General features: G+C 41.9%; 2 protein-coding genes and 1 long non-coding RNA gene across 3 annotated transcripts in view; all 3 read left to right on the top strand.

The window, feature by feature from the left end:
• LOC148221792 (uncharacterized) overlaps positions 1-9,071 on the top strand; it is a 41,959-nt gene extending 32,888 nt beyond the window's left edge. The window contains exons 4-5 of the long non-coding RNA XR_015807404.1: positions 73-120; positions 8,923-9,071. This is a non-coding gene — a long non-coding RNA (uncharacterized LOC148221792). The remainder of the gene's footprint in view (positions 1-72; positions 121-8,922) is intronic.
• A 7,242-nt stretch (positions 9,072-16,313) lies between these two features.
• On the top strand, positions 16,314-21,766 carry PRELID3B (PRELI domain containing 3B). The gene is made up of 6 exons (XM_014873917.2): positions 16,314-16,464; positions 17,012-17,180; positions 17,536-17,625; positions 18,007-18,077; positions 18,879-18,981; positions 19,666-21,766. The coding sequence occupies exons 1-6, from the start codon at positions 16,433-16,435 to the stop codon at positions 19,783-19,785; spliced, it is 585 nt and encodes a 194-aa protein (XP_014729403.1). The 5' UTR covers positions 16,314-16,432; the 3' UTR covers positions 19,786-21,766.
• Positions 21,767-23,193: 1,427 nt separating this feature from the next.
• Positions 23,194-25,865, top strand: LOC148221791 (uncharacterized). The gene is made up of 2 exons (XM_088175216.1): positions 23,194-23,321; positions 24,895-25,865. Exons 1-2 carry the CDS (start codon positions 23,194-23,196, stop codon positions 25,742-25,744), a joined length of 978 nt encoding a protein of 325 aa, XP_088031342.1. The 3' UTR covers positions 25,745-25,865.
• Positions 25,866-26,083: the final 218 nt, after the last annotated feature.

Raw genomic sequence — 26,083 nt, 5'->3', positions numbered from 1 at the left:
GCACAAATGAAAAATTATTACTTTTCTCCTTTTATCTTTTTCTAAGGGTTTTTTGTTGCTTTTACTTTGCAGATGTAATCCAGTTAAGTTTCTTCCTCAGCCTCTAAAGGAAAAAAAAAGGTAAATTGAATATTTATATTTTACATAGTGTGAATATTTTGTTATCATTTTTGCTGCTATTTTTAAATTAATCTACGAGAGCTTGTGTCCCTGAAGGGTATCCAGATTTCCCCAGTGAAAGTCTTCAGAGGACACCTATATTTCTGCTTTAGAACATGTTAAATAGGTGCCTAAATCTAGGTAGCACCAAGTAGCACAGTACAATAGACAGAGCAGCCACTCCACAACTGCCAGGCAGGACATCTGAGCCCAGGACTATCCCTTGGAAATTCCACAGAACACAGCCAAAAAAACCAGGACATGCTGGCAGCCCACTTTTGTTCAGTAGTCCAGCAACACCTCAGGTTTACTGATCTAAATTAGGCAGAAAACAGACTTGAATGTTTGTTGTAACTACTGGAGACCAACAGGAGTGAGACAAAGGGGCTGTTCCCTGTCATATCATGGGGAATGAGAGGAAAATGGGATTTCAGCTGATATAAAAGTGCTGACACAAGTGACAGTGACTAAAACAGTTATGAACACACTGTTGTTGGGAGGGATAGGTGGAAGGTTTTGTCAGAAGAGCAAGAACATTTCTCAAACCTATTTTTTACCACAAAAAAGGTTAAAAACAGACAAAACAGTTTTAGAAAAGAACTTGAAAACTTCAAGGAATCTTTATGACTTGGCTGCTCCATGATAGTAAGGGACTGACACTTGATAAATGTGTACCTTCAAATATGTTGAGAAGAGACAACCACGTTGAAAACCTTGTGCTTGGACAGAAGGCTTGTGCACTCTGGGGTGCAGGAGTTTTTAGGTGTCCATCTCTGCACACATTCAGATGAGCCCCAAATCAAGCAGGATTTCTGCTGCCTTTGGTGCTGTGCTGACTGAATGGCAGAGCAGCTGCAGGCACAGGGCAGGGGAGGAGAGAGGGGACACTCTGGGTGGTGCCCCCTTTGCTGGTCACAGCAGGGCACCCCTGGCAGTCATTTGCCTCCTTGCCCAGGGCTGAGGAGCCAGAGCTAAATGTCAAACCAGCACAACTCAGAGTGAGTAAAACCAGCAGGACTGGACACTGGAGGGCTTCAGTCTGCTGATCCCAAACTAGGACAAAGACTGATAAAGGGGTTAAACACTGAATCACCCAACAGTGAATGAAAAATGATCCTCAGTTCTGTGTCTGTGTGGTAAAACTCTCAGATATTGCCATTATTTCACAGCAGTACAGCCTGACTTGGCACGAAGTGGGGTCTGGCTACTGGCCACAGGAGAAACTGAAATTCTTCTTCCATGTATACACCACCAGCTGAGGTCAGCTCCAGGAAAATTTTGCTGGAGAAATATCCGTGTCCTCAGCTGATAGAGAAAAGTGAATGTCTGGAGAGACAAGAAATCTGCCTGCCAGCAGGGTTCCATTGAAGCAGACCCAGTGCCATTGCACAACCTGATGTAGTTTACAAGCTGACATTGCTTAAATCAATTTAGTAAAACTGGTCATTTTCCTGGCATTGTAGACTTTTTTGTGTGTGTGGGTAGAAGTAAAAGAAAAGAGCCACAATTTTTTCTATTACTTTTTCTCTAAACTCTTTCTGTTCTGTCTTTCGCCCAGTTAAACACCATGCATTATTAATGAGTGATACAAATCTTTTATTATTCATATTTTTTTAAATTAATTACTATTTTCTTGACTCAGTTTGAAAAGTGTAGTAACAAAATACACATCCAGAAGCAGTAACTCTCTGAGGTGAATGTGTTGCTCATTTTTCTCCCAAAATGACATGGACAACTATTTCATGACCCTGTAACTGCTGTATTTCCAAGTCACTATTTCTCCATGCTGACTGTGCTGAAGGTGAAGTAGCACCTGAAACATCTAAATCCACCTAATCCTCCTCTGAGGACTAATCCTCATGAAGAACCATTGTGTAATATGGATATTGGTTATCACAAATAGCAATATTTCTTTTACAGACATGAGCTCTTAAGTTTGAATGTACAGAAATCATGATTGCCTACACATCTTTCCAGATTTCCAGATTTCCAGATTTGGTCATTTCCAGCATGGTACTTAAGGTGACTGGTTTTTTCCCAAAGATCACAGCTTTGTGAATTGGCAGAATCTTTTAAAGCAACTATTAAAAATCTGGGGGGAAAAATTGAATACAGAAAAATATTTTAAAAATATTCACATTCTTTTAAACTGGACAGCCAACTGCTGCCCTCCTATCAACATTGTCTAACAGCTACTAAGATTTATCTGGCAGTTCATTCAGTTTGTTGAACCAGCAAGAACTACCACCCAAAAAGGAGCATAACCCTCACAAACTGGTCAGGCCATACCAAGAGAAATAAAACTTGAAGACAAAAATTTGCTTGAACAGCAAAAGGGAGAGACAAAGCTTCATTAGAAGCAAATGTGAGTCTCCTTGCCAAAAAAAGTCAGTTCAAGGAAAATTAAAACAGAAGGCAAAAGTAATGGATCCCATAGGGAAAAGACTCAAGGGCTGCTGAGAAAAAGCTAAGGCAGCCACAAAACTGAAAAGGTTCAGCTGGTTGCAGACACAACCTTAGTGTTTCACTAAGAATTGAATTTTTCCTTTAAAGTGCTTGGGTCCTTTCCACAGCCCAACAGCAGGGCTGGACAAGCAGACACTCACCCAAAGGAGAAAGGAAAAGAAAAAAAAAAAAAAAGGAAAAGGAAAACGTCCAGCCTCAAACCATCTTCCATTAAAATCCCATAGACCTTTTTTCCAACTGTAGTTTTAATGTGTGTTAGGTAAGGCTCTAAATGCTGAATCATCACACAGTTTGGTTTGGGCTTTATTTGGTTTGGGTTCTTAGTATTGATTCACAATAAGCAGGTATGGTGAAGGGTTCTTTTATGGACTAATTTACAAGGATAGCCTAAAATCCAAGAAAAGTCTTGGACATCAGAGAAAAAGCAGATGAACCCAGCTTTGCTCCTGGAGTATCAGGTGATGGGGTGGGAATGAAGAGCTCCAGCTCCTCCTCCTTGTCCAAATCTTCCTTTTGCTGACAGATGAAAGGTTAAAAAGCAGAGGAAGTTATAGTGCCTCTGCCACAAAAGAGATGTTTTGCAGGAGGAGCAGGAAGGCTCTTTCCAGGTCCTATAGACTGCAGGATTAGTGAGCTGTAGTTTTTTCAGGCATATCACATCACAAACATGAGTAATTACCATTATGACACACTAAGAAGCAATGTAGCTTTCAGAGGAACAGTTGCTCCAACTCGAAAAGGCAACAAGGTTCATTGGTTTGTACGTGCACAAACTACAGATGTATTCATTTTTCCATCTGTTTCTTATCTGCACAGAAAAACAGAAAACTCAGAACTACTGACAGTACTCAGAAATGTTCTAAAGCCCACCAAGTGTACTGACTTTAATGTGATTTACAGAGAAAAAGAATAGAATTTGACAGGGTCATTGATCACTTGAACCAACTCAGATCAATGTCAAAACCAGTAAAAGGAAGCATCAGTAACTATAAATAAACACAGCATTCCCATCACCAGGACCCCAGGCCAGCACCAGTCACCAGTAAACCCATGGTCCACACCATCCAGGCAACTCAATTATGGAATTTTATTTTCCCTGTAAGTTTCTACATAACTGTGTTTTTCCCCAACATGTTGTCAAGGAAGCCCAAATGCCTGTAGTCTAGTATCCAGCTCTTTATTGTTATTAACACACTAAAATTTAGTATTTTGAACCAGTTCATACACTGTCCTTCCCATTATGAAGGGATCTTCACTTACACCATAAGCTGGATAGAGTTACAGTGAGACTTTTTTTGAAAGTTCAGCTCTTCCAAAACGCCTGGGAGAAACTTGCCAATTAACTCTTCTGTTTATTATTTTATTAATCATTTTACATATCAATATTCTATTATGCTATATGCTACCCACTCAAAAATAGCCCTGTAACCTGATTGGTACCTTCTTATACAGCCCTGTCTCAATTTCACTCTTATTTTATCTTTGAACAATGTTGAGTTCCTCTGAAAAATAATGTTTTGTGAATTTTGTGAGACCTGCTAGCTAAATTTCAAGTGATAACAATTCAGTTGCAGTTGCACACTGCCTGTATCTGTGTCATACTTTTATCTAACAGTTATATGGAATGTCACTGGGAGAAGAGGTGCTATGTATAAATATATATATGAACACTGAATTTAGGATGCACTGCAGGAAACAGGAGCTCTTCAGCCCCTGGGGGTGCCATGGTGGCATCCCCTGTGCCCACACCGAGCTCATGAGGAGCACCTGAGTCACATCCACGCTGCAAAGCACCAGGGCAGCCTCAGATCTGGCACTTTGCCTCTCACCCTGGGGCTGAGCAGCTCTTCCATGTTCCACACAACACTCACCTGTTCCAGGGGTGCCCCAGGGGGGTTCCAGTTCTCACCACGTGCTTTAAGGCTGCAATTCTTACCCTGAGTGCCTCATGCACGGATAACTGCAGCATAAAGGTCATGTGAAAGAGCACTCCTGGCAGAGTGAAGTTTATTATTGCACTAGACTTGGATTTCAGTTGTCTGTCATGGTGAGACGTATTTCTGTCCCTCTCTCCTTTGGGTGTCATGGAGCTTTGCTTTTATCTGTCGTCAAGGAAACACCAGGGTTCTTTCCCCCTTGCTCATTAATGTCTGCATTTTTGTTTCCATAGCTACAAAGGAACCTTAGTGTTTTAAAATAGCAGTAATTGGATTACCATGACTTTTTCAAATTTATTGACACCATTAATGGCTCCGGTTTTCAAAAGCAGACACTGAAATTGTATCAGCAGTTTTTCAGCTATTAACGTGTTAATCTCCTTGTCCTGAAATCCTGGGTACATGCTCAGAAAAGTCTTCAGCATCCACTGCAGCCAGACTCAGGCTCCATACGTGGTGCTCTGAAATTACTGCAAATAGTAATAGTAATGCTCTTTACTTGCATTCTGATGGTCTCCTGCAAAGGTTCTGTTGTGAATCTGCTCGGTATTAGCATATTATGGATCCTTTGTGATTTGACCCCAGTAGAATAATCCAGAAGAATTTTTACAGCCAAGGATCTAGGCAACTCAGGATGCAGGAACAGGGAAAAGCATGAAGAATTGAGAGTATCAGCAACTGTTAACAACTGGAATTACTTAACAGGGACATAATTCATGTTTTAAGACAGAAAAGTGACACTCCTACACTGTCTGTGGCTCTATGCACCCTCCTACCACCCTGAAATTGTTCCTGTGCCGCCTTCTAGCACTTTTCATTTATTTGTTACCATTTATTCCCTATTTGAGGTGCCCACAAAGCACCATAAGTGCATATCCTGTACCCCTACCCTTTCTTTCCTGCCCCTTCTGCCCTCAGCAAGGACAGATAGCAGCTGAATTCCCTGTATGGCTGTCCCAGCAGTGGTGTCACCACTCCTTGTGCTGAGCCCCCAGAGACACACAGCAGTGCCACACTGGAACTGGAATCAAATTAACCAACAGTTTAAAAAGTTGTAAGAGGTGGACAGAGAGAATGTTCAGATACCACCTCTTGTTTTAGAAAAACAAGCTCATGAGAGTCACCAACCTAAGATCTAGCAGAGCAAAAAGGTGACAAGTGGCTAAACACAAGTAAGTGTGAACAAGGAAGTCTCTTTAATCGAAAATATTAGCTCCTATTTTTCACAATGGACTTTTGTGCATCCTCGAGGCTCAGACATTCTATTACCATAGAAACAGTATCCTGTGTCTCCGAGGACCTGCTGTGGCTGTGTGCTCTTATGGAAACAGTCATCTGAACAGCTCAACTCATGTCTGTATTTCAGTGATTGTGTTTGTAAAGATCCATTGCTAATTTATCCTTTCAGGATTCATTTGAATAAAAACTAAGTCCCTGATGTACATGGCAATTTAATAAATTCCTCAAGGCTTCTCCAAATTAAAAATACAGCAATGGAATAAAATATACATTAGAATTACCTTGCCCTCTCGATAATTACCAGCCTCTCCTAATCCCTACCATCAGCAAAGGTTTGGATCTGTCCTCCCCAACAATCATTAATAAAACTACTTCAGGAAAGCAAATGTTGATGTGTTCTGTGCAAGGACTCCTTCACACACCCATCCTCTGTGCCAGCATGGAAATGAAATTCAAAACATAAGAAGGTACAGGGAGAAAATGTGGCTCACATGACTGAAGTGGGAATTCTCACATTTTAATTCCAGGTGAACTGTTCTTTGTCTCAGAAAAGCCATCCAAGACAGATTCAGGAAAGATAACGTGTGAGTTGGAAGCTCAACTCCCACTATTTTTTTCCTGGGAATTGAGTCCTTAGCTGATCCTAGAAAATCTCCTCAACATTTTCATATTTGTAACATCTGAGATTCTACTACTTAAATATTTCACTAGAGTTCTGTGGGCATGAGTATTTTGTATTTTCTTGACTAAAGCCATCAAAGAATCAGGAACACAACTAAAAGCTGCTGTTCAGGTTAATATCTGTAGACAGACTCTTGCCTAATTACATAGATTTTTTCTATGTAGTTACTGCAGCTTAAGACTGTAAATTCACCCTTTTTATCTTTTTTTCTTTAATCAAAATCATCTACTCCAAGAAGGTCCTTTCCAACCCAAACCATCCTAAGAAGGTTATATCCTCTCTCTTTATTCCTACACCAAATACTGGTTATTATGGCTTGTAAAGGGAACATTTCTTAACACTGAATATCTGAATATCTCTGATTACAATAGCATTTTTAAATGTATAAATAAATCACTCAAACATAATGAATTTGTGAGTATAATTCAAATACCTCCAAGGAACTTCAGGGAAGCAGGAAAAAAAAGCTACTTAGAAATGTGTCAGTTTTGAAACCCAGGTCTTCTCCCCTCTTGAGAGGGATGCAGTGATACCTCAGCAATATCATCATCATCATCTATTTTTTTTTCTTTTAAAATATTTACAGCCTCTTTTATCAGCAAGGATTAAGATATGTGACGCTCTGAAACACACATTTATAAAGGGAACAGACATTGATTTTGGAGTAAGCAAATTAAATATGTTTTAGTTGTTGCTGATACTGGGTTGTCTCCAAGTTTTGTGATTAATGAAGCTTTGTGGAGGCTTTTTATTAATAACATCATTTTCCTTAGAAGTCTCCTTGCCTGCTCCCCTCACTGATGGATCTGGCAGCAGCAATCCCCGTGTGAGTCTGTCTGCTCAGGAGTGTCCAGCTGCTCACATTATATTTGTTTTTCCTGTTCCTATGCTACTCATCCCACTGCACATTTGGGAGCTCCTGGCTTTGAAGACACATAGAATGCACATCTTGTTTAAAAAGAAAAGCTGTGCTCTTCATCTTGCCTTTATTTTTAATAATTACTGCTTTACAGCATTTTGTGTATTTCAGAGAGCTCCTGGATACTCAGAATTTTTCATCAGTACAAAGTGTATATAAAAATTCCTCTTATTTCTGAGCATGAAAACCAAATATTAACACTAATAAACTTAAATTCCATTTTTGCCACCTTATTAATCATGAACCTGCTGGATCTCCTATTGAATTAATGCACTAGAACTGATATAAATATTATTTATTGTGCAGCAACTTGGAAGTGGCTCCTAAATGACTCAAATTAGAGAAAAAATGATTTGAGGCAGCTAGGTATAAAGTGACTTAATGTACACTATGCAAGACCTAGATATGAAAAACTTCATTTTAAATGGTTTTGTGAGAAGAGTAGTCAATGCTAAAACTACTTATTAATTTTTAAAATTTTTTTAACTCCAATTTGTAGCTGTCTGTTAACATTTTGGACTCTCTGCTTATGTAACAGAGAACATCTATACATCCTCAGGAGATGGATTAATCCAAGCTGACTTAATCATACTGAGATAAATTTGATGATTTCTCAGTGCATTAAATTTAACTTTTTCTTTTTTTTTATTTACACACGTGGCTTATTCCTTTATGATTGCTGAAACTCTGAGTTGCAGACAGCTTCGTTTCAGCAGCACATTAAGTCTAGGCAGCACAATGGTGAAAAAGCTGTTTTCTCCCAAAGAGCTCTCTAATTAATCCTTGCTAATGAAGCTGTGCTAATTAACAATAATGAGGGTGGTGAGCCTAGAAGAGGCTGAGGGCTGAGTCCAGGCTCTGAGGATTTCCCTTGCTGTCCTTCACAAGTGCAACACACCCAGGCCTGGTCTGCAAATGGATTTTTAACAGCTCATATGTTCTTATAATATTTACTAAATTCTTAGGTACTCTTCAAGTTGTTACATATGTTTGACTCAAATTTTCTTGGTCTGTGTGTAGCAGGTTTGTACAGGCCTGTTAAATGTGTTTGGCTTTGGATCAGGACAGAATGTAGTGGAGTTCTTTTGCAGGATTTCCAAGATTATAAGTATATTCCCACATATTCCTCTCACTTTCCTTAAGTGCTGTAGTATTTCACAGCTAAGTACATCAGAAAGCCCCCATGGCCTGGAGTGTCAGACAGTGGTTACAGGAAATGCAGATTCAGGCATTTTATCAAGCTGGACTCTGACAGTTTTGATCACAGCATCTCAAGGCCTTTGATTTTGATTTTTCCTAAATAGAATCTATGACTTTTACATTAGTGAAGATTTTATGGAGTCTGCTTACTTTACAGTTTAATATGTTTATTAGAGCATACCATGAAAGAAAATACTTTTGTCCCAACTGTGCATGAAGAGTATTGTTACTTTATTTGCATGGAAGATCTTTGCATTACGTTTCCATCTTAAACTCTCCTATTTGATTAATATTTTTTTCTTTTATAATTTATCCCTTAGGTTGGATGAAATTAACTCACGAGAACCCCTCAGAAGGCTGTTTAGAAAAGAGAAGCTACAAACAGGAAACCACCACTGACCAGATAAGATATGAAAAATTTAAAACTGTCAGAGTGCCTCATGCCCAGAAGGACAAGGATCATTTTGAGGTGCAGTTTTTGGCTTCCATGCTCACTGTTTCCCTGTGAGTTGTCAGTCCTCTCCAAACACCAACATTTCTTCTCAGCTTGGGGTTGGGAATTCCCACTGTCAGGCCCAGATTAGAGACTGGGACTGAGCCTTAAGTTGCTGTTCCTATTAAAGGTCCCAGAGAGGAGGTCTTGTGTTCTCAATTGCTGAGACTGGATCCTCCTCCCATAAAGAAGTAACAAATACAATCCCAGGACTAAGGACAGCAGAAATACTCTTAAATCCAGGATCCACCTGCTCTCTGGCCCACAAAACTTTGAAGAAAAATGATTTAATGCTTTGCCTTCAGCAGAGCTGTGTGGTCAACCACGGGCACATGAAATCCTACGTGCCTCGACACTGTTTGGTTTATATTGATCTGATCATTGTCTTGGTGACAGGATTTCAGCACTGATGACTAAGTGGCCACTTCCACTTTGTGTATGACAAAGTGATGACTTTTATTTCCAGGTTTTGGTTTCTTTCAACCATGTCTAGAGATAGCTGATGGAGCACAGGATTTCTGAAGCAGAGTTTGATAGAAATTTTGGACGCAGGAGCAAGGTCTGAAGACTATGAGTTACGTTTGTGATTTAATACATGATTTTGACCATGACCTGTCATCACTCGTTCTTCAGGCTTTGCACTGAAAGTTGCACCCAACAGATGTTTGAGAGCACAGTGCTTTCATAAGAACTGCTGTCATCTTTTGAATTACACAAGGATCACTGAGGGAGAAATATTATTATCTCCAAACAAAACAAAATCATCAGCATTTTCAAAGTACTTTAAAATTTGTGGTTTTGTCTTTAATTGTGCTGTTACTGTGCTTGCTCATGAGTTGTGGGTGATAACATGTGATTATCATCTGCCTACTTGATCATATGCACATTTGTGATGCTTGCAAGAGCAAACATTATTGGCTGGGATCTGACACATTCTCAGTTTCAGAGACTGTTTCCCAGACAACAGCACAGTCCCCTTCATCCACGAGCCATGCACCACCCTGGACCTGTGCTCAGTCTAACACCTGGAGGCAGCTGCTGCTCCCACTCCTGACACAGACATTTGTAGAGCCATCATCCAACTGCCTGAACTCTGCAAGTCAAGGAAACTGCACAACCTAAATTAAAAAGTCAAAATGAGTCAAACAGCACCTACCTTGTTACAAATTCTGAGTCAGTTTTTAAATTGAAACCAGATCATTCTTTGCCAAAAGCCATTTAAGGGCCATGCACTACCTGTTTAAGACCTCTGCTGCCAAACATAAAGCCAAGCACAGATGTGTAAGGTGGTAAATAATTTCTCTGTAGTAATTTGAGTGTGTTAAAACAAAGGAGCCCAGAGGGCAGGTGGAAGAGTGAGTGTCAGAAGCAGCTCAGGCCAGCTGGGGGGATCCTACGTGCAGGGCGTTTACATTTTGGATGTTGTCAGGTGGGGGAGGAAGCTGATAAGAAAAATAATTATTTGCATTCAAATTATATAAACAGTGCCAGAGCCTGGTTAGTGTAGGCAGTGTTAGACAGAGTGTTTCCTAACTGCAGGAGATATATCACATGCTGGGTAAGGAAGGTATATGAGGCAACAGCACTCTGAAGGTGTGCAGCTCTAAGCCCTTTACCACATTTTATGGCAGAAGAATAAAATTAAAAGGACCTGAAAATCAAATGTTTGTCTCAGATCATTCTATTAAAAATGCACATTTTTAATATGATCTGACTTAAACTCTGTGTTGTGATGCAAAGATAATGTCTGGGTTTGAATTTATTGTGGGGATGGGGGGCAGGATATTAGGGGGAATTGGGCAGGGTTCTTCAAGGTGTGTAGGGGTATTTGGGGAAGGGAGAGATTTTCAATGGCAGGTAACAAAATCTCAGTCTCCCCTTGATGTTTCTAGCTCCAATCAGCTAAAACTGAGTGGCTGTAGCAGCAGTGTAGCAGTATCACAATTAGCAGTTCACATCCCAAGCTGTCCTTCCACATCAGGTGGCCACTGGTTTCTGAAGATCTTATCACTAATTTTCTGGTTTTCACTCGTTAAGAATGACTTTAAATGTGAGTGGAATATTAAATTATTTTGCTTATTGATCCTGTGAGTTTGCAGAGAGTGTGCCGTTCCCTCTGTGGGTGCCATGGGAGATCCATGGTAGAATCTGATGGGAGATTTGCCATCTTCTTTACCACTCTTCCATATCGCTTTTGACTGCAACTCTGCCTTTCAGAGCTTCTCCAAGAAAAAGCAAATCCATGATCAAGATGAAGAGGCCATTCTCTCTCCAACCAAAGACTGCTTTAAAATTTTTTAAGATATCCCTCACCTCCTGTTGAGAGCTTCCTCAGCTGCATTCTGTGAATGATGTCCTTGGCTTTCCTCACTGTTTCCATAAAGTACAAAAGGCTGTTATCTGACACTGAGTGCACAGGTTTACAACAGGACATTTGCACTCTGAATTGTTCTCAGGTTTTCCTGCCTGGACATCTCGGTTACCTGAGACACTGGACTGGCTTTATTGAAATCACATCCTGGAGAGTTGTGCAGTGTAATTGTAGCTGTGGTGACCAATATCTGCAAAGGGAGGGAAAGCTACTTCCTCACAGATGAGGACTTGTGCAAATTGAAATCTAAAAGACTGTTCTCACAGGGAGACACAGGGAGTGGAATACACAGACAACACATGTGATCCAGCCCCCTCTCGTGGTTTTTCCACACAGAAGGCAGGAATCGACTCAAACTGATTTCTTAGTAATTACATAAACACCTGCATCTCTTCTCTGAAAGCTGATATGGTTACTGGCATTTCATCTCTTCTTAGGGAGTGATACGTATTAGTCTGAGGATAGAACAAATTATAATATTTTTTAAAATTTTATTTGTATTTCCTAGGCAACTTGATGGCTATTTCTGGTGGAATATGAAAGACTAAGGGAAGGGGATTTGTTGGCTATTTCTACAAGCTGGTTTTTCTTCAAACTGAGGGAGGAAGTAAATATTACAGGATGGAAAAAAAACCTCTCCTGGTCAATTGATAAAGTGCAGAAACAAATACAGGCATTTGGTTGTCTTACACTGCTCTGTGTTATAATCAAGTTGAACTGAATTGCATGATACAAACAGCAAGTCAGTGTTTGTCAGCAGGTAAAGAACAAATGCACTGAACTGAGAGAACAGCATTGGCCAAATCAGCCCTGCTCAGTTGTTCTTGCTCTGCAGCACTAGCATGGCCTTCCTGACATTTTTCCATTTCACGTATGGCTCACTGTGCAAACAGAAATTCAGCTGCCTTGTTGCCTCACAGTGCTCATCCTGGCCATGTGAAGAGCTGTCCCAGAGCAACATGAGCAGCAGCCCCAGGACAGAAATAACTGTCCTCAGGTGGCACCAGGGCCAGCTCACACAGCTCACAGAGCTCACACAGCTCACACAGCTCACAGAGCCCGGGCAGAGCTGCAGAGCAGCTGCACAGGGGCAGTCTGGCAGTGCAGCTCCCCTGCTTGAGGCTGTGAGGTTTATGGAGCTCAGGGCTCTCGAGTGCTGTTTGCTGCATTCTGGTCCTTTCCCTCTGCCCTGGGTCAAATGAGGGCCACAGGCCTCAGTGGTGAGGAGTTTGGGACAGCACCTGTTCTGAAGAAGGGAGGGGAAGGGCTTTGGGATGGGAGGCCAGTTTGCTGCAGCAGTGGGGAGCACTGTTAGGACTCAACATCAGCAGTGAAACTGTTAATGCCTTGCAGAGGAAGCAAAACTGGTAAAGAATGCTGGTTACTTCAATAAGAACACATTTTCAGTATTGAAGGGGAAATATTTTTATTCCATTTATGTTTCTCTGAAGAGACAAAGAGATGCACCAAAGCATGTGAATGTTACTCACTGCTACAGTGTGAGCTCTGTCCTGACCTAATAAATGTCACATAATGGAAACTCATTTGTGCCTAACACCACTTTTCCAGAATGTTCTCTAGTGGTGGCATTTCCCAATTTGTGTCTTCTTTAGATATTAATCAGAAATCTGGAAGGATCAAAATTACTTAAACAAAACTACTATTAAAGTATGGGCAACGCTAGAGGAGTGGGTACCATCCTGCACTGAGGTACTGCTGTGCTTTCTTGCTGTCAGATAAAGGAATTTGTTTATTAAAAGCACCATTTGATGTGACTTTGTCATACAGGGATACATGATGACTTGCCAGGCATTAATGAGCCAATTCTGGAAGCACTGAAAAGGAGCTTTGCTATCCAACAAAGTTTTCTCTAAGAAGTACATTCAGGAAAATACAGCCAAGCATAAGGAGCTGAGGTACTGGATTGACAGCTGATGAAAGAGTGTTTATAGATGGACAGCCATGAAGAATTGTATAATGGAAGTCACTGAAGAGGTATGTCTGGAAAAGAAAACATTGACAATTTTCTATCATTACAACTGCCAGATTGACAGAGGAGTGGAATCTTGTTTTTCCAGCTCAAGAAAAGAGCAAGACCTTTGAATGGTTTTCATTAATATTGCCTGTGAATACCAACAAAACCAATACCAAATAAAACTTGCATTTTAGATCAAGGAACTTGGGCAGTGTTACTGCAGCATAGCCATATTTCAGAATATGACAGGGGGAAAAATACACCACAAAATATAATTTTCTTAAGTGTAGGAAACAGTAAACACCTCAGCTGGTATATGGAAAGTGCAGAGTTGTGATAGCTGAAGCAGGGAAGCAACCAGAGCCTGTGACAGGGAGTACAGCAGGTAAGCACAGAACTTTCCCCACTCACTCCTCTCTGTATCAGTCCCCTGCAGTGTCACCTCTGCACAATTCATTTCTGGTGGCCTATGACAAATGGCACTTCAGGCTTGCATTCATTTCCCTCAGAAGTTCAGCTTGAGTCACTGCCATTGTCACCAAACCCTTTTCAGGGTGAAATTCATGCTGCAGTGTGAGCTGGTTGGTCTCTGGAGCAAGGCTCTGAACCAGGCTGGTGTTTGCTTTCCTAATAGAAACACAATACCTGGATTTTTACATAGCAGTGGAGGCCTGATTGGGTTTGACAATCTGGGGTTTTGGTACCCACTATGGAGAGCAGGAATGATCTGGATATAATGCTGGAGATAAAGAGACTTTTGGGTTGTGAGTTATTTCCTGGTATTTATGCTTTTTGGTCAAAATTATGAGATTTTATGAGGCTGCTTAAAGGGGACAAGTCACTCCTCCCTACTGGCAAATATGGGTCTGGCAATACAAAATCTTCCTGCCTCATTCAGCAGCTAATTGGGACCCCAGAGCACTTTCCCATAGAATTCCTAGGGCAATTTCCAGTATTTCTTAGCCATGGCAAGGGGATTGCTCTGCCAAAATCTGAAACATAGAATCACAAGGCCCATTTCAGATATCAGTTGCATTTACAGTCCCTGAAAAACACATATGGACTGAGAAATCTCATCATGGGTTTCCACAGGTTTTCATATTCTCTTGGAGGTGTCCATCATGGTCCTCAGTGATCATTTTGGTACTGCCTGGGACTGGACAAACTCAACTGACAGAATGTTTTCCTTTATTTCAGTCATCACAGATACTGACAACATATAGGGGCAAAGATGTTGGATTTTATAGTATTATAATACATATAAATATTTCTAATGTTTAGGATGTGCCACTTCTTATTCTGCAGTTACAAATGCACATTTTATTTTCCTTAAGTCTGGCTGTATTATTTATAATTGTGTGGTTTCTCTTACAAGACAGGTTTATAAGTAGTTTCACACTTGATATCACTCAGATATAGAAACCTACTTTAACAAATCCGTTAAAATAGCCTGAAGTTTACATGAGCAAGAGCTGCTGAAATCTAGCTCCTAATCTGCACCATATGTTGGCATGCTTCCCTCTTGGAGATGACATTTTGCTTTGCTTCCAGTAGATAACATTTCTTTTACAGAAAAAATCCCTGATGAGAGGCTGCAGGCAGCCTGATGGATAAGAGATGGGTATCTGCTGCACCACCCCTGCCTATTAAAGGGTCACCATCTTCCACAACTGTGTCACACTAAGACATCCCCAAATGCTTCACATTTTTAACATCCTTCGCAAAATTCTCCAGCTGCAAAAATCACTCGGTGGGTATTCAGACTACAATGGATTTAGAGCTGCCTCACAATCTCCCAGCAATAATTGTGTCCACTCTGACAGATCAGCAGTGTTCAGGAATAGTCCATGAGGTGAAAGAGCCAAGGAAAATAGGATCAAGACAGGTATGCCCAGCTAAAATTTATTCTCTGAACAGCTCTCCTTTAAGTATTTACAACTGGCTGAACCTGGTACTTATTAAATAGCAGCTTTTCTGTAACAGAGCTGCTGGAGCTGATGTTCGGGATGCACACAGGATGTTCACTGCCTGCTCGCACAGCCTGGCTGGGGTTTCTGGCACGGCAGACGGGTGTCAGCAGTCACGGTGTGCTGTCATCTGTTTCTGGGAAGTTTCCCCCTCATGCTTTTCCACTGAGGTTATTTCTGTGCGCTTATGAGCACACAGAGTTCACTCCCTCTTTGTGTGCATGGAACGCTACCCTGCTGCTTGAAAAAAAAAAACCGTTTTCACAGAACTCACGGCGCTTTCCAACACTGCCGAGAATTTTAGAAGGGAGCGCTTGATGTCGCGCCAAGAACCGCGCGTGGGTTTGTTTGGTGCTGTGGCCGCTCCTTCACTGACGCCGGGAATGCCGCTGGCTCCTCCCGAGGATGAGGCGGGAGACGCTCGGTGACAGGGGCCGCTGCGAGGTTATGCGCTTATGAAACCCTTACGAAATCTCTTACAAAACCTGCCGGGCCGGGCCGGGCCCGCGGCACCGCTCACCCTGTGCGTCACGCGCGTGACGTCACACACCCGCCTGCGCCCTCTGCCGGCCCAAGGCGGTACCGGTGCTGACGTCATCGGCCACATGCGACCGCGCTGACGTCATCAGGCACCGCGGCCTCAGCCCCGCCGTGCTTGGGCAAGGCGGCGAGGGGCGAGAGGGCCGGGCTGGGCCGTGACAGCCCCGACCTGCCCGGAGCGCGGCCCTCAGGCCGCACCCCCCGTGTTTGCGCGATGGGGCGCGCAGCGGGCGGTGCCATCCCCGCGCGCCCTTCACCCCCAGCTCGGCCCGGCCCAGGGGTCACCGCCCTCGACCTCACCCGAACGTCCCCGGCCGGGCACGGCTCCGGTCACGCGGTACGCGCCCCGTGACGTCAGCGCGGCGCTGCGCGGCGATTGGCGGGCGCTACCTGCGCAAGCGCGTGCTGCCGGCGGCAGAGCCGGGCCCGCGGAGCCCAGCGGCGGCAGCGGCTGCGGAGCGCGCCCGGGCCGGGCCCCGCAGCCATGAAGATCTGGACCTCGGAGCACGTGTTCGAGTAAGTGCCGTGCGGGGCGGTGGCGGGGCCGGCCCCGGGCACGGGGGGCCGGGGACTGCGCCGCTCTAGGGCCGCCCCTCGGGAGCTCCGCGCCGCGGCCTCTCGCCTCCCCTGACCTTCCCCCGGGCCGGGGTCCCGGGCTGGGGAGGCTCGGCGGGGGCTGGAGCTGTGCGGGGCCACCGCGCTGTCGGCACCGAGCAGCGCCCTTTTGCTGCCCGAAACACGATGAGGCCCTTCATGGTGTCGGGGCTCAAGTGCTCCAGAACAACTGTGTTAAAAATAACTTTAAGAGAGTACTCAGCTTGATAAATCACTCTAGTATTACGAAAATCGGGATAAAGTGTAGTCTTTTAGCATTGGTGTCACAGGGAAATCATTCTTACACAGTTATGATAGAACTCGGCACACCCAATTAATCAGGTGTGTTGTATACTTGGATTTCATGTGCACTGCCCAGTCAACGCAATAGAGATTTTTCTCCAGGGAAAGATATAATCCTATTGAAAGCAGAGCTGTGCAACTGACTGTCCTGGTTGTGTTTGGGCAGTCACCCGTGGGAAACTGTGATGACAGCTGCCATGAGGAAATACCCCAACCCCATGAACCCCAGCGTGGTGGGAGTCGATGTCCTGGACAGACACGTGGATCCCAGCGGGAAGCTGCACAGCCACAGGCTCCTGAGTACAGAGTGGGGAATCCCATCCATTGTGAAATCGGTGGGTATTGTGTCATAGACCAGAAAGGGACGCCGCGGGGAGGGGAAGCTCCTGAGCCAGCTGTTGTAATAGATGTGTATCTTTTCATAACTTTAATGGTTTAAAAGTTTAATGGTTTAAGCATTTATGTACCAGGAAAGCTGAGCAGCAACACACAGTGACTCTGATAGCCAAATCTGGATCTCACATCTGGAAAATGAGATCTCCCTCAGCTGAATAGCTTTGTTTTAAGCTAAATCCTAATTGTGTTCTCTTACTGTCTGTTCAATGCAATAACCACTGCTTGTACATTTAAAGGCATGAAGCATTGCAGTGGGTTATGGAATTGATCCCATCTCTGTTTGCCTGTCCCCAGCTCATCGGCAACTGCAGGACAAGGACATATGTGCAGGAGCACTCTGTTGTTGACCCTGTGAAAAAAACAATGGAGCTTAAGTCCTGTAATGTAAGTATTTGTGTTTGTGCCACTGAAATGGATCACAGAGTGTAATGCCACCTTATACATATGAAAAGGAAAATCATCTTGAAAATAACATGAAAATTGCATTAGAACAATACAAGTTAGAGGTTTAAGTAATGGGGTTACAGTTGATCAGTTCTGTTTTTCAGGAAGGAGCTGCTTGGCTCTTGGAACTTGTCACTGCTGAAGCTGTGAACATGCTGATGAGCAGGAGGAGTTTTGTGGGTGGGGGTGGTGTTAGGTAAAAATGTTTTAAAAGCCTCTTGGTTTATGTACACTGTGACTGTTTCCTAATCACGTGGCATTTTGCTCTCTGTATTACTCTGTTTTTTGTGTCAAGGAGTAATCCTGTCCTGTGTTCTGCAGATTTCATTTACAAACCTCGTGTCGGTAGATGAAAGGCTTGTCTATAAACCGCACCCTCATGAACCACACAAGTGAGTATCTCCCTGCTCTGAGATTGCCCACAGCTACTGGATTTTGCTTTGATAATGTCCATGTTTTCCTTGATCAGAGGATGAGGTTTACATGGCCTCTCTACAGTAAATTGTCTAAACCAGGATTAATAGGAGTGTCATGTCCTGCAGTGACATTGGTTCTGCAGTCACTGGGAGACTTTGGGTCATGCTGGAGTCCAACACAGTTCAGGGTGTTCTGTCTATAATGAGTTTGTATACATCTGCAATTTTCAGCTCCTTGTCCGTGATCTCTTTGTCAGCCTCAGCACAGATCTGCACTAGAAAGCACATTTGTGTGCCTTTAGCCTCTGATTTTGGAGGTTTGTGTTTTGGTGGTTACTTGGGGTTTTTAAGGCGACTTAGAATTTAATGAGTCTATACTGCTGGAAGTGGTGATAATTCTGAAAGATCATTCTAAAGATTCTAACATTGGAGTTTTTTTCTGTCATGACAGTCAGAAATGTTCAATCCCTATCGTTGAAGGGGATGTTTTAATACTGTTTTCCCAGTATACAGTAACTCCAAATCTGCTGCTTCCATCTTAAAGATGGAAATGGCTGAAAACCACAAAGGGAGACTTGGACTTGCCAGGCACTCTTGGGCTTTATTTTATAAGTAGAAACATAAAGCAGTTACACAATGTGGAAGTGGGTTGTGTTTAGGGGGCAAGAAGTTCTGTGTTATTGAGCAAACCTGATGAGGGAATGTGCTTCTAGGGGAGGAGGGAGTTTCTTTTTTAGACTACTCAAGAGTAATTCAGTTTCCTGCTCTCTGTCTCAGAACCATTTTGACACAAGAAGCAATAATATCTGTAAAAGGTGTCAGTCTCAGCAGTTACCTAGAAGGGCTAATGGCAAACACGATTTCTTCTAATGCTAAAAAAGTAAGTATGGCCTTTGTGTAAAATGAGTGGTCACTGGATAAATGTCAAAGGAAATAAAGATCTCTGTTTTTTGTTTGGCTTTGCCAGCAATCTTAGGAAGGGGCTGCATAGTTCTGCTGCCTTTACTGCAGGGACTGAATGCTCAGCATGCTGAACTTCTTATTTCTCCTCTTGTGAATGGAGATAAGATAAATTGTTATTGACAAAGTGCTCTGAATCTTCACTGGAGAAAACATCTCCATTCACTCAACAGTGTGACACTGTCATTCTTTTGCTGCCCTCTTGATGCCATCTATTCGTTTTTGCTGTCAAAAAAGGATCTACATTCATTCAGGTCTGAAATAGTTAAGTGGGAGCAATGAAACAGTATTTTAGTTGAGAGTGTGTCCTCTGACAATCCAAAGCTGTCTTCAGTTCAGCCTCGAGAACGATTAAACAGTCTGGATAAAAATTCTTTTGTGGATCATAATGTGAGAACTGCTGATATAAGGAATTGTTTTCATTAAGTGTAAGGCAGAACATGTTCCAGCAGTACTCCAGTTATTGAAATAACAAATATCAGAGGCATGTATTTCTGTTCGTTCGTCTTTCAACTACTGCGTCTTTAGTCATTTTCAGTAAGAATTTAACTGATTTACTTATTTACTAAGATTTACACACTGATAAACTTTTCTTTAACTGTAGGGCCGTGAAGCATTGGAATGGGTAATTAAAAGACTGAATGCTGAAATTGAAGAATTTGCAGCTTCAGCAAGAGGAACCATGAGGAATTCAATGGCAGCAGCAGCATTTGTAGAGAAATGATGATAATTCTTAGACCCGCATCACTAATGAGGCTTAACGACCTGCAGCTTCTCTCCTGGCCTAAATACATGTATCCTTTGTTATTTAAAGGATGTGTGTATTAGGCATGTTATAAATTTCATCTGGAGAAAAGCTGAATTTTTACCAAGGCTGAGGCTCAAAGGCTATTTAATATATTGGGTCAGCTGGACCGAATTGTGGTTACAGATGAAGAAATAAATTTCAAGTGTAGTTCCTGTATTTACATGAACAATAACTTATAATGTTTGCAGATATGAAATAGCCTCATTTAGTGGTGAGGCTGCATATGGTGGAGGACACTGGCATGTTAGGCTAACTTTTATTTTTTTCTGTGACTTATGGACTACCTCTTTTGGGACCAAGCCCAAAATTAAGCAGAATGGTTGTTCCAGCATTGTTCTTTTTGTTGATTTTTGACAGTTGTGTGACACAACTTGGTTTAACAGAAAGCTTATTACTTGATGCTTGAAATATAAAAGAATGTACAAAATATTTTTTGATAAGCTTTTTAACTTGACTGGTTGAACTAACACGGTACTCAAATGGTTTTTCAGTTTAGTCACTGTAGGTAAAACATCAAAACATCTTACCTACCTACCAAGACCTAAATCCTGCTCCTAAATGCAACATTAATGAGCTGGGCATGCAGTACCTTAAAATCAAATTTTATCTTTAACTCCTGCAATAAGTATCTCCATTTCTAAAAGCCCATTACATAAAGGTACAGTAAGCATGGAGCCTTAAAAATCTTGTAAGCTGCTACAGTAGTAGGTGTTCAGTTCAAAGAACCAATCAAAGACTAAAAAAACCTTTGTGAAGGTGGCTGAGGAGATACCTAAACATAAGAGGAAGTAGCATTTAACAATATACTCATTAACTTGATCACAGTCCAGAAATAACACGCTCCATCCACTGGATATTGTGTTGTTCTTTACTTTAACGAGTGCTCTGAGTTCCACATCCCTTTACCCTTTGAACCGATTTGCTCACAGTACAAGGCTCTTTGTATTCTCAAGGGTTTCACTTGGTGTTCTCCAGTCTCTGTTTCCTGGTACTCGTTGCAGGTTCTTGGTACTGTCACCAGTCATTCTGTGCACAAAGGTCAGCCCTTGGCAGTGCCATGGTGTGCCAGTCTGCGGGTAGTCCTGGGCACCTCACAGGGACTCTGTCCCACCAGAGTCCTTCAGTGTGAACAGAAAAAGGCAAAGGCACAGCCCAGAAGTAGCTGAGATGGTATTTTGGTGCCCAAGGCTTTTCCTGGAATTTTGATTCTAAGCTTACAAGTGGTTTCAAAAGACTCTCTTAGCCTTTATGAACTATAATGTCACCCAGCCCAGCATATTTGATTTTGCATGCCATTTCTGTTTTATCAAATTGCCTTTTAAGTAGTGTATGCTATATAGAGAACCAGAGCTTATTTTAACAAACAAGAACACTTCCATAAGGTTTTGTGTTGGGGGAAGAAAACAGGAATATAAATATATAACTTTTAAAAATTAACTATTCTAAACAGAGTATTTTTCTAAACAGAAATGGTTTGAGACTACCTTACTAATTTAAGTCATTGAGGTTTGCCATACTTTTACAGGAGATTATTACAACTGAAATAACATTTCAATTTTTAAAATGTATGTGAAACTTCTGCAAAACTGTACCATCATTTCTGATAAAAATTCTTAGCTTGAAACTCATTTTATGTTTGTTCAGCCATTAGCATAATTTGTTATTTTCAAGTCAGTTTTTTCATTTCCAAATTTTTCTGCACTAAGGACTGCATAGTGGAACTCACAGTTTGGCCTTGCACTGAAAAAAACTGTTTCGTTCTTACAGGCATTCAACAACTTCTTGAAAGACAATGCATTTCTTTCTTCTGTTTTATTTATATGCCTGCATTCTCATTCTGTCAGAGTATGGCTTTCTGTATGTGGCGCTTTTTAAATAAAATTTTGTTTCAGTTCTAGCTAATGCCTGAAACTTTCTGGTCTAGTTGTGTTTTAGAACTATGAGGTGAATAATCTAAAATGAGAGGGGTGAAGAAATCCCTGGAGTGAGTGACTTCTTTTCTTGAAATGCATATCCTAAAATGCACATTTACAGCTGCTGTGGTCTTTTTTATTTCTTAATAACTCAACTTTTCTGCAAATCTGGCTTTAACTAGCAACCAGATTTCACAGTTTGCTGTGGAGAATCCATCCTGTGGAAGGATTTTCAGTCTGCTTGGGCTGTGATTTGTGTTCAGATTCACTGCAGTGAGTGTGGGTTGCTGTGGATGAACACAGCACTGCTGTGAGAGGGGCAGTGCAGTGAAGTTCTGGGGTTAGAAGGAATGGAGGATGTGGGGAAGGGAAAGCAGCTGGAGCTGGAGGAACAGAACTGAAGGACCAGGAGAAAAGAATTTTTTAAAAAGGGGAAGGGGACACGGGAAGTGGAGGGGCAGAGGTGGAAGAATGTGATGAAATCAGTGCTGTGGGCTTTGAGAGATCCCTGCCCTCCAAAGGGTGTCAGCACCTGTTCAGCCACACAGCAGTGAACTACAAGTCCCAGCCAGAGGTTTGCTTCAAAAACTGAAAAATGGTAACCACCATTTCCTTCAACATTGCTGATCTGTCTCTTGTGGTCTGTACTTGCATTTATATTTCCAATAAATGTCATATATAAACCTGAGCACCCACTGTGTGATAACTGCAACATTTGCAATCCCCTGGCCCTGACAGCCCTGGTTCAAAGGGAAGGTCAGCAACCTGTTGAGGTTCACTTTTATGGAAGAACTGAAGAGTGCTGACAAAGCGCTTACATGGAAGCAGTGAGTCATTTACAGTCTATTTCTTAAGGTGGAGGTTGTTTCACTTGCACAGGACCTGTTAATTTCTATCTTAAATAATTTTATAGCTTTGCTTTACATGTTGCTGTAGAACTGAATTATTCTAAAGGTAAGTTTACATGTTACAACCAAGCTGAACTAATTGCTTACCTTAGGAGGACCAGGAGCACCAACTGTGGACAAAATATCTTACATCAGGCTATTATAACCACATTTCAAAAGCAACACAAGTTATTAAACACATGAAAAGAAGTAATGCACAGAATTTTTAAAACTTGAGTGTACCTGAATTCTGCTCTGCAGATCCTAGGTCTCTCCTCAGGCTATTTATGCCAGATTTTGTAGAATGAACAGCTGAGACTTGGATGACACTGCAAAATTATTTTTACTTTGAATCCAGGTGTCCAAAAGTTGAAAATTAATGTCTTCATCTGCTTCATCAACTAACCTTCAAAACACTGTAATAGAAACAGAACTGAATCTCTCTTAAGATTAGAGCTGATTTCAGTGAAGTGTTTGCTGGCACTCTGTGCAGTGCTGTGCTGGGACAGGAGATTTACCAGGAGATGACCTGTATTGTCATCAGCATGGCATCATTTCCAGTGGCTGTGCTGCAGATTAGGGTCAGCAGCAGAGAGAACAGCAGAGCTCGACCAGCACAGCCCAGTATGGCTTACCCGGGCAGAGAAAGGAGGTAAATCCACAGCTACCCAAGGTAGGAAACGTTATTACTGACCTCTACATTTTGTACAAAGGTGACCACAATTCCACGTTTCTTGATAGTGTTATTTCATAGGAAAAAGTGCAATAACGTTGTTATTTTAAATTAGGACAGAAAGAACTCAGTGAAGAGATGATCGAATTTATAGCCTACTGGGCACCAGTTTTTTATTGTATTGTAATTTGCCTCTTTTTAATACTTGTTCTCTCCTGTAGAATACACTTGAGAAAACTTTGAGATTAAAGATAGTCATGCAATTATATTGTTTTTAGATAGCAAGGGATTTTTAAGGGGTTAATTACTTTTATATTTTATTAAAAATAGAGGGCAGTAAGCAAATTTGTCATTTCATCATCAATTATGCAAGCTTGGAAAAAGTAATTTGTCTTTTGATCTATAAGCATTGTACTCTTGAAGGAATTGCAACCATGTTGCAACAGCTCTTAAATTACAGAAGCATTATCTATAAATGTTAAATATATTCAACAACTTTTGGGGGTCTCATCAATGGTATATTAACAGCTCTTTTTTTTAGAGTAGAAATTTTAGCATTGTGCTAAATCCCTACGATTTTAATGTTTGCATAGTAAGACACCATTCAAGTTCAGTGGCTGTTCAGCAGACACCTGCTTCAGTTAAGAGGTGACCTGGGTGGGAGTTGCACCCATGGTGATTATGTTAAATCCATTACACACTCATCTGGACATGGGTTGTGTAAGAGCGTGGGCAAAGCTGGGCTGTGTTCACCTGCAGCCTCCTGTTCCTGTATCTTGCACTTTTCTTGGTCTGTAAAATGTGGTTGTGATGAGTGAAGAGCTTTTTATGCCTTCCTGTGCCTGTCTGGAGGGGCAGCTGCAGGTTTGAGTACTCTGAGCTTTTGCAGTCTGGAGACGAGAGAAGGCAGCTGTGGATCAGCCTCTTGATCTACTCACACTATAATTAGATGCACCTTTTTGAACTGAAATGTAAGCTGTTCAGTTCCCTTTTTAATCACGTCTGCCTTCTATCACAACTTCTCTATGATATTTTTATTAAACAATTCAAACTAGCTCAAATGAAAAATTATTGTTACTACACAGTTTTTATATCCAGAGGTATAAAAGATAGGTAACAAAATAAGACCTCTTTTTATCTGAATAACAGAACTGCTGTTGCTGAAATGTGTATTTCTCGGACACAGAATCAGTTTAGCACATTGTTAATTTCCAAAAAAAATCCTGCACACTCTACACAGAAAAATAAATCTGGTTGAACAAGGACAGACATGCCAGGAGAGAAGACTGTCTGCAATGTTATGTGTGACTCTGTACTGGTCCCCTGGAAAGGCACAATATTCTCAGTAATTCTATGGGCTCCTGTTACTGGAGTTTTTCTGCACTAAAAGAGAAACTACTAAGAGACCAAACACACAGTTTGAATCATTATTTAAAAAAAAATTTGGGGGGGTCATGGTTTTTTTTTTGTTTTGGTGTGATGATAAAGATCTTTTGTTTAAAATACTGCTGATTTAACACCCATCACGTTGGGGATTTATTTGGCTTTTCAGTGTCATCTCTTCAACCTACGTGGACCTACTTGGTCTCACTTTTTTGGCCTCCCTGGACCCCTCCAGTGTCAAGACTTTAGCCTCCTTGGAACTCTTTAAAATCCCCTTTTCAGATTCATTGGATTTATCCAGTCTGAGCTCTTCATCCTCTGTGGAATTCTCCAGTCTCACTTCTTCATCCTCTCTGGACCTTTCAAGTCTCACATCTTCATGCTCCTCTGACTTCTCCAGTACCGCCTCTTCAATTTCCTTAGAGCTCTCCAGTCTCACCTCTTCAGATTCCTGGGAGCGCTCCAGTTTCTCCTCTTCAGTTTCACTGGACCTATCAAGTGTCACTTCATCAGGCTCTCTGGATCAGTCTGGTGACAGTTCTTCAATCTCTTTGGATCTCTCAAGTGTCACCTCTCTATCCACAGATTTCTCCAGCCCTACTTCTTCACTCTCTCTAGACCTCTCCAGTCTCACTTCTTCATCCTCCACAGAGGTTTCCAGTCACACCTCCTCAGCTTCCCTGGACTTTTCCTGTACAATCCCTCCATCCTCACCAGATGTCTCTGAGTACAGCTCCTCCACCTCGTCAGAATCTCTAGACCTCACCGATTTTAACTATTTCATGTTTCAGCGCTCCTCTGGATTATCTCCATCGCCTCCTAAGGATGTTTCCAATCTCATCTCTGCACCTTTTCTGGATGTCTCCAATCTCACCTTTCAGGATGCTTCTTCCCTCACCCCCTCCGTTTCTTTGGACATGTCTAACCTCACGTCCTTAGTTCCCCCAGACCCGTCCACGCTCACATTTCTGGATGTTGCTAATCGCACTGCAGCAGCTTCTCTAGATCTCTGCATTTAACCCTCCCAACTTATCCCCTTCTCTCTGCAACCTCTCTCTGTCCTTCTCTCCTTTATCTGCTCTCTCCTTTGTTCTCTCTCTGAAAATTCTTACCTGAGGAAATTTTAGCTAATTTACAAAATATCTCCTGGCATCTAAACTGGGCATGAAAACAGGCCATACCAATCTATAACGGTGCCTTGTAACAGCTCTATAAACATCAATATTTATTCTGAAATTTTTGTTGAGCACAGTTTCTGTCACTGATTGATATCCAGTCTGCTCAGCATGGCTGGTATCTCTCCCAAAGGTTTAACTTTTTCAGTTCATGGTGAATTTTTATCTACCAAGACCAACAAA

Source organism: Sturnus vulgaris, chromosome 17 (assembly GCF_052056855.1).
Source record: "Sturnus vulgaris isolate bStuVul1 chromosome 17, bStuVul1.hap1, whole genome shotgun sequence".
NCBI lineage: Eukaryota > Metazoa > Chordata > Aves > Passeriformes > Sturnidae > Sturnus > Sturnus vulgaris.
This window is presented reverse-complemented; position numbering and strand designations above follow the sequence as displayed.

Bases quoted from the DNA above. Each gene is read 5' to 3' on its own strand.
- PRELID3B (XM_014873917.2), top strand. From the start codon at position 16,433: ATGAAGATCTGGACCTCGGAGCACGTGTTCGA. The intron at 16,465-17,011 runs GTAAGTGCCGTG...GTGTTTGGGCAG, and splicing joins ACCTCGGAGCACGTGTTCGA to TCACCCGTGGGAAACTGTGA. The intron at 17,181-17,535 runs GTGGGTATTGTG...GCCTGTCCCCAG, and splicing joins TCCCATCCATTGTGAAATCG to CTCATCGGCAACTGCAGGAC.
- LOC148221791 (XM_088175216.1), top strand. From the start codon at position 23,194: ATGACCTGTATTGTCATCAGCATGGCATCATTTCCAGTGGCTGTGCTG. The intron at 23,322-24,894 runs GTAAATCCACAG...TTGGCTTTTCAG, and splicing joins TACCCGGGCAGAGAAAGGAG to TGTCATCTCTTCAACCTACG.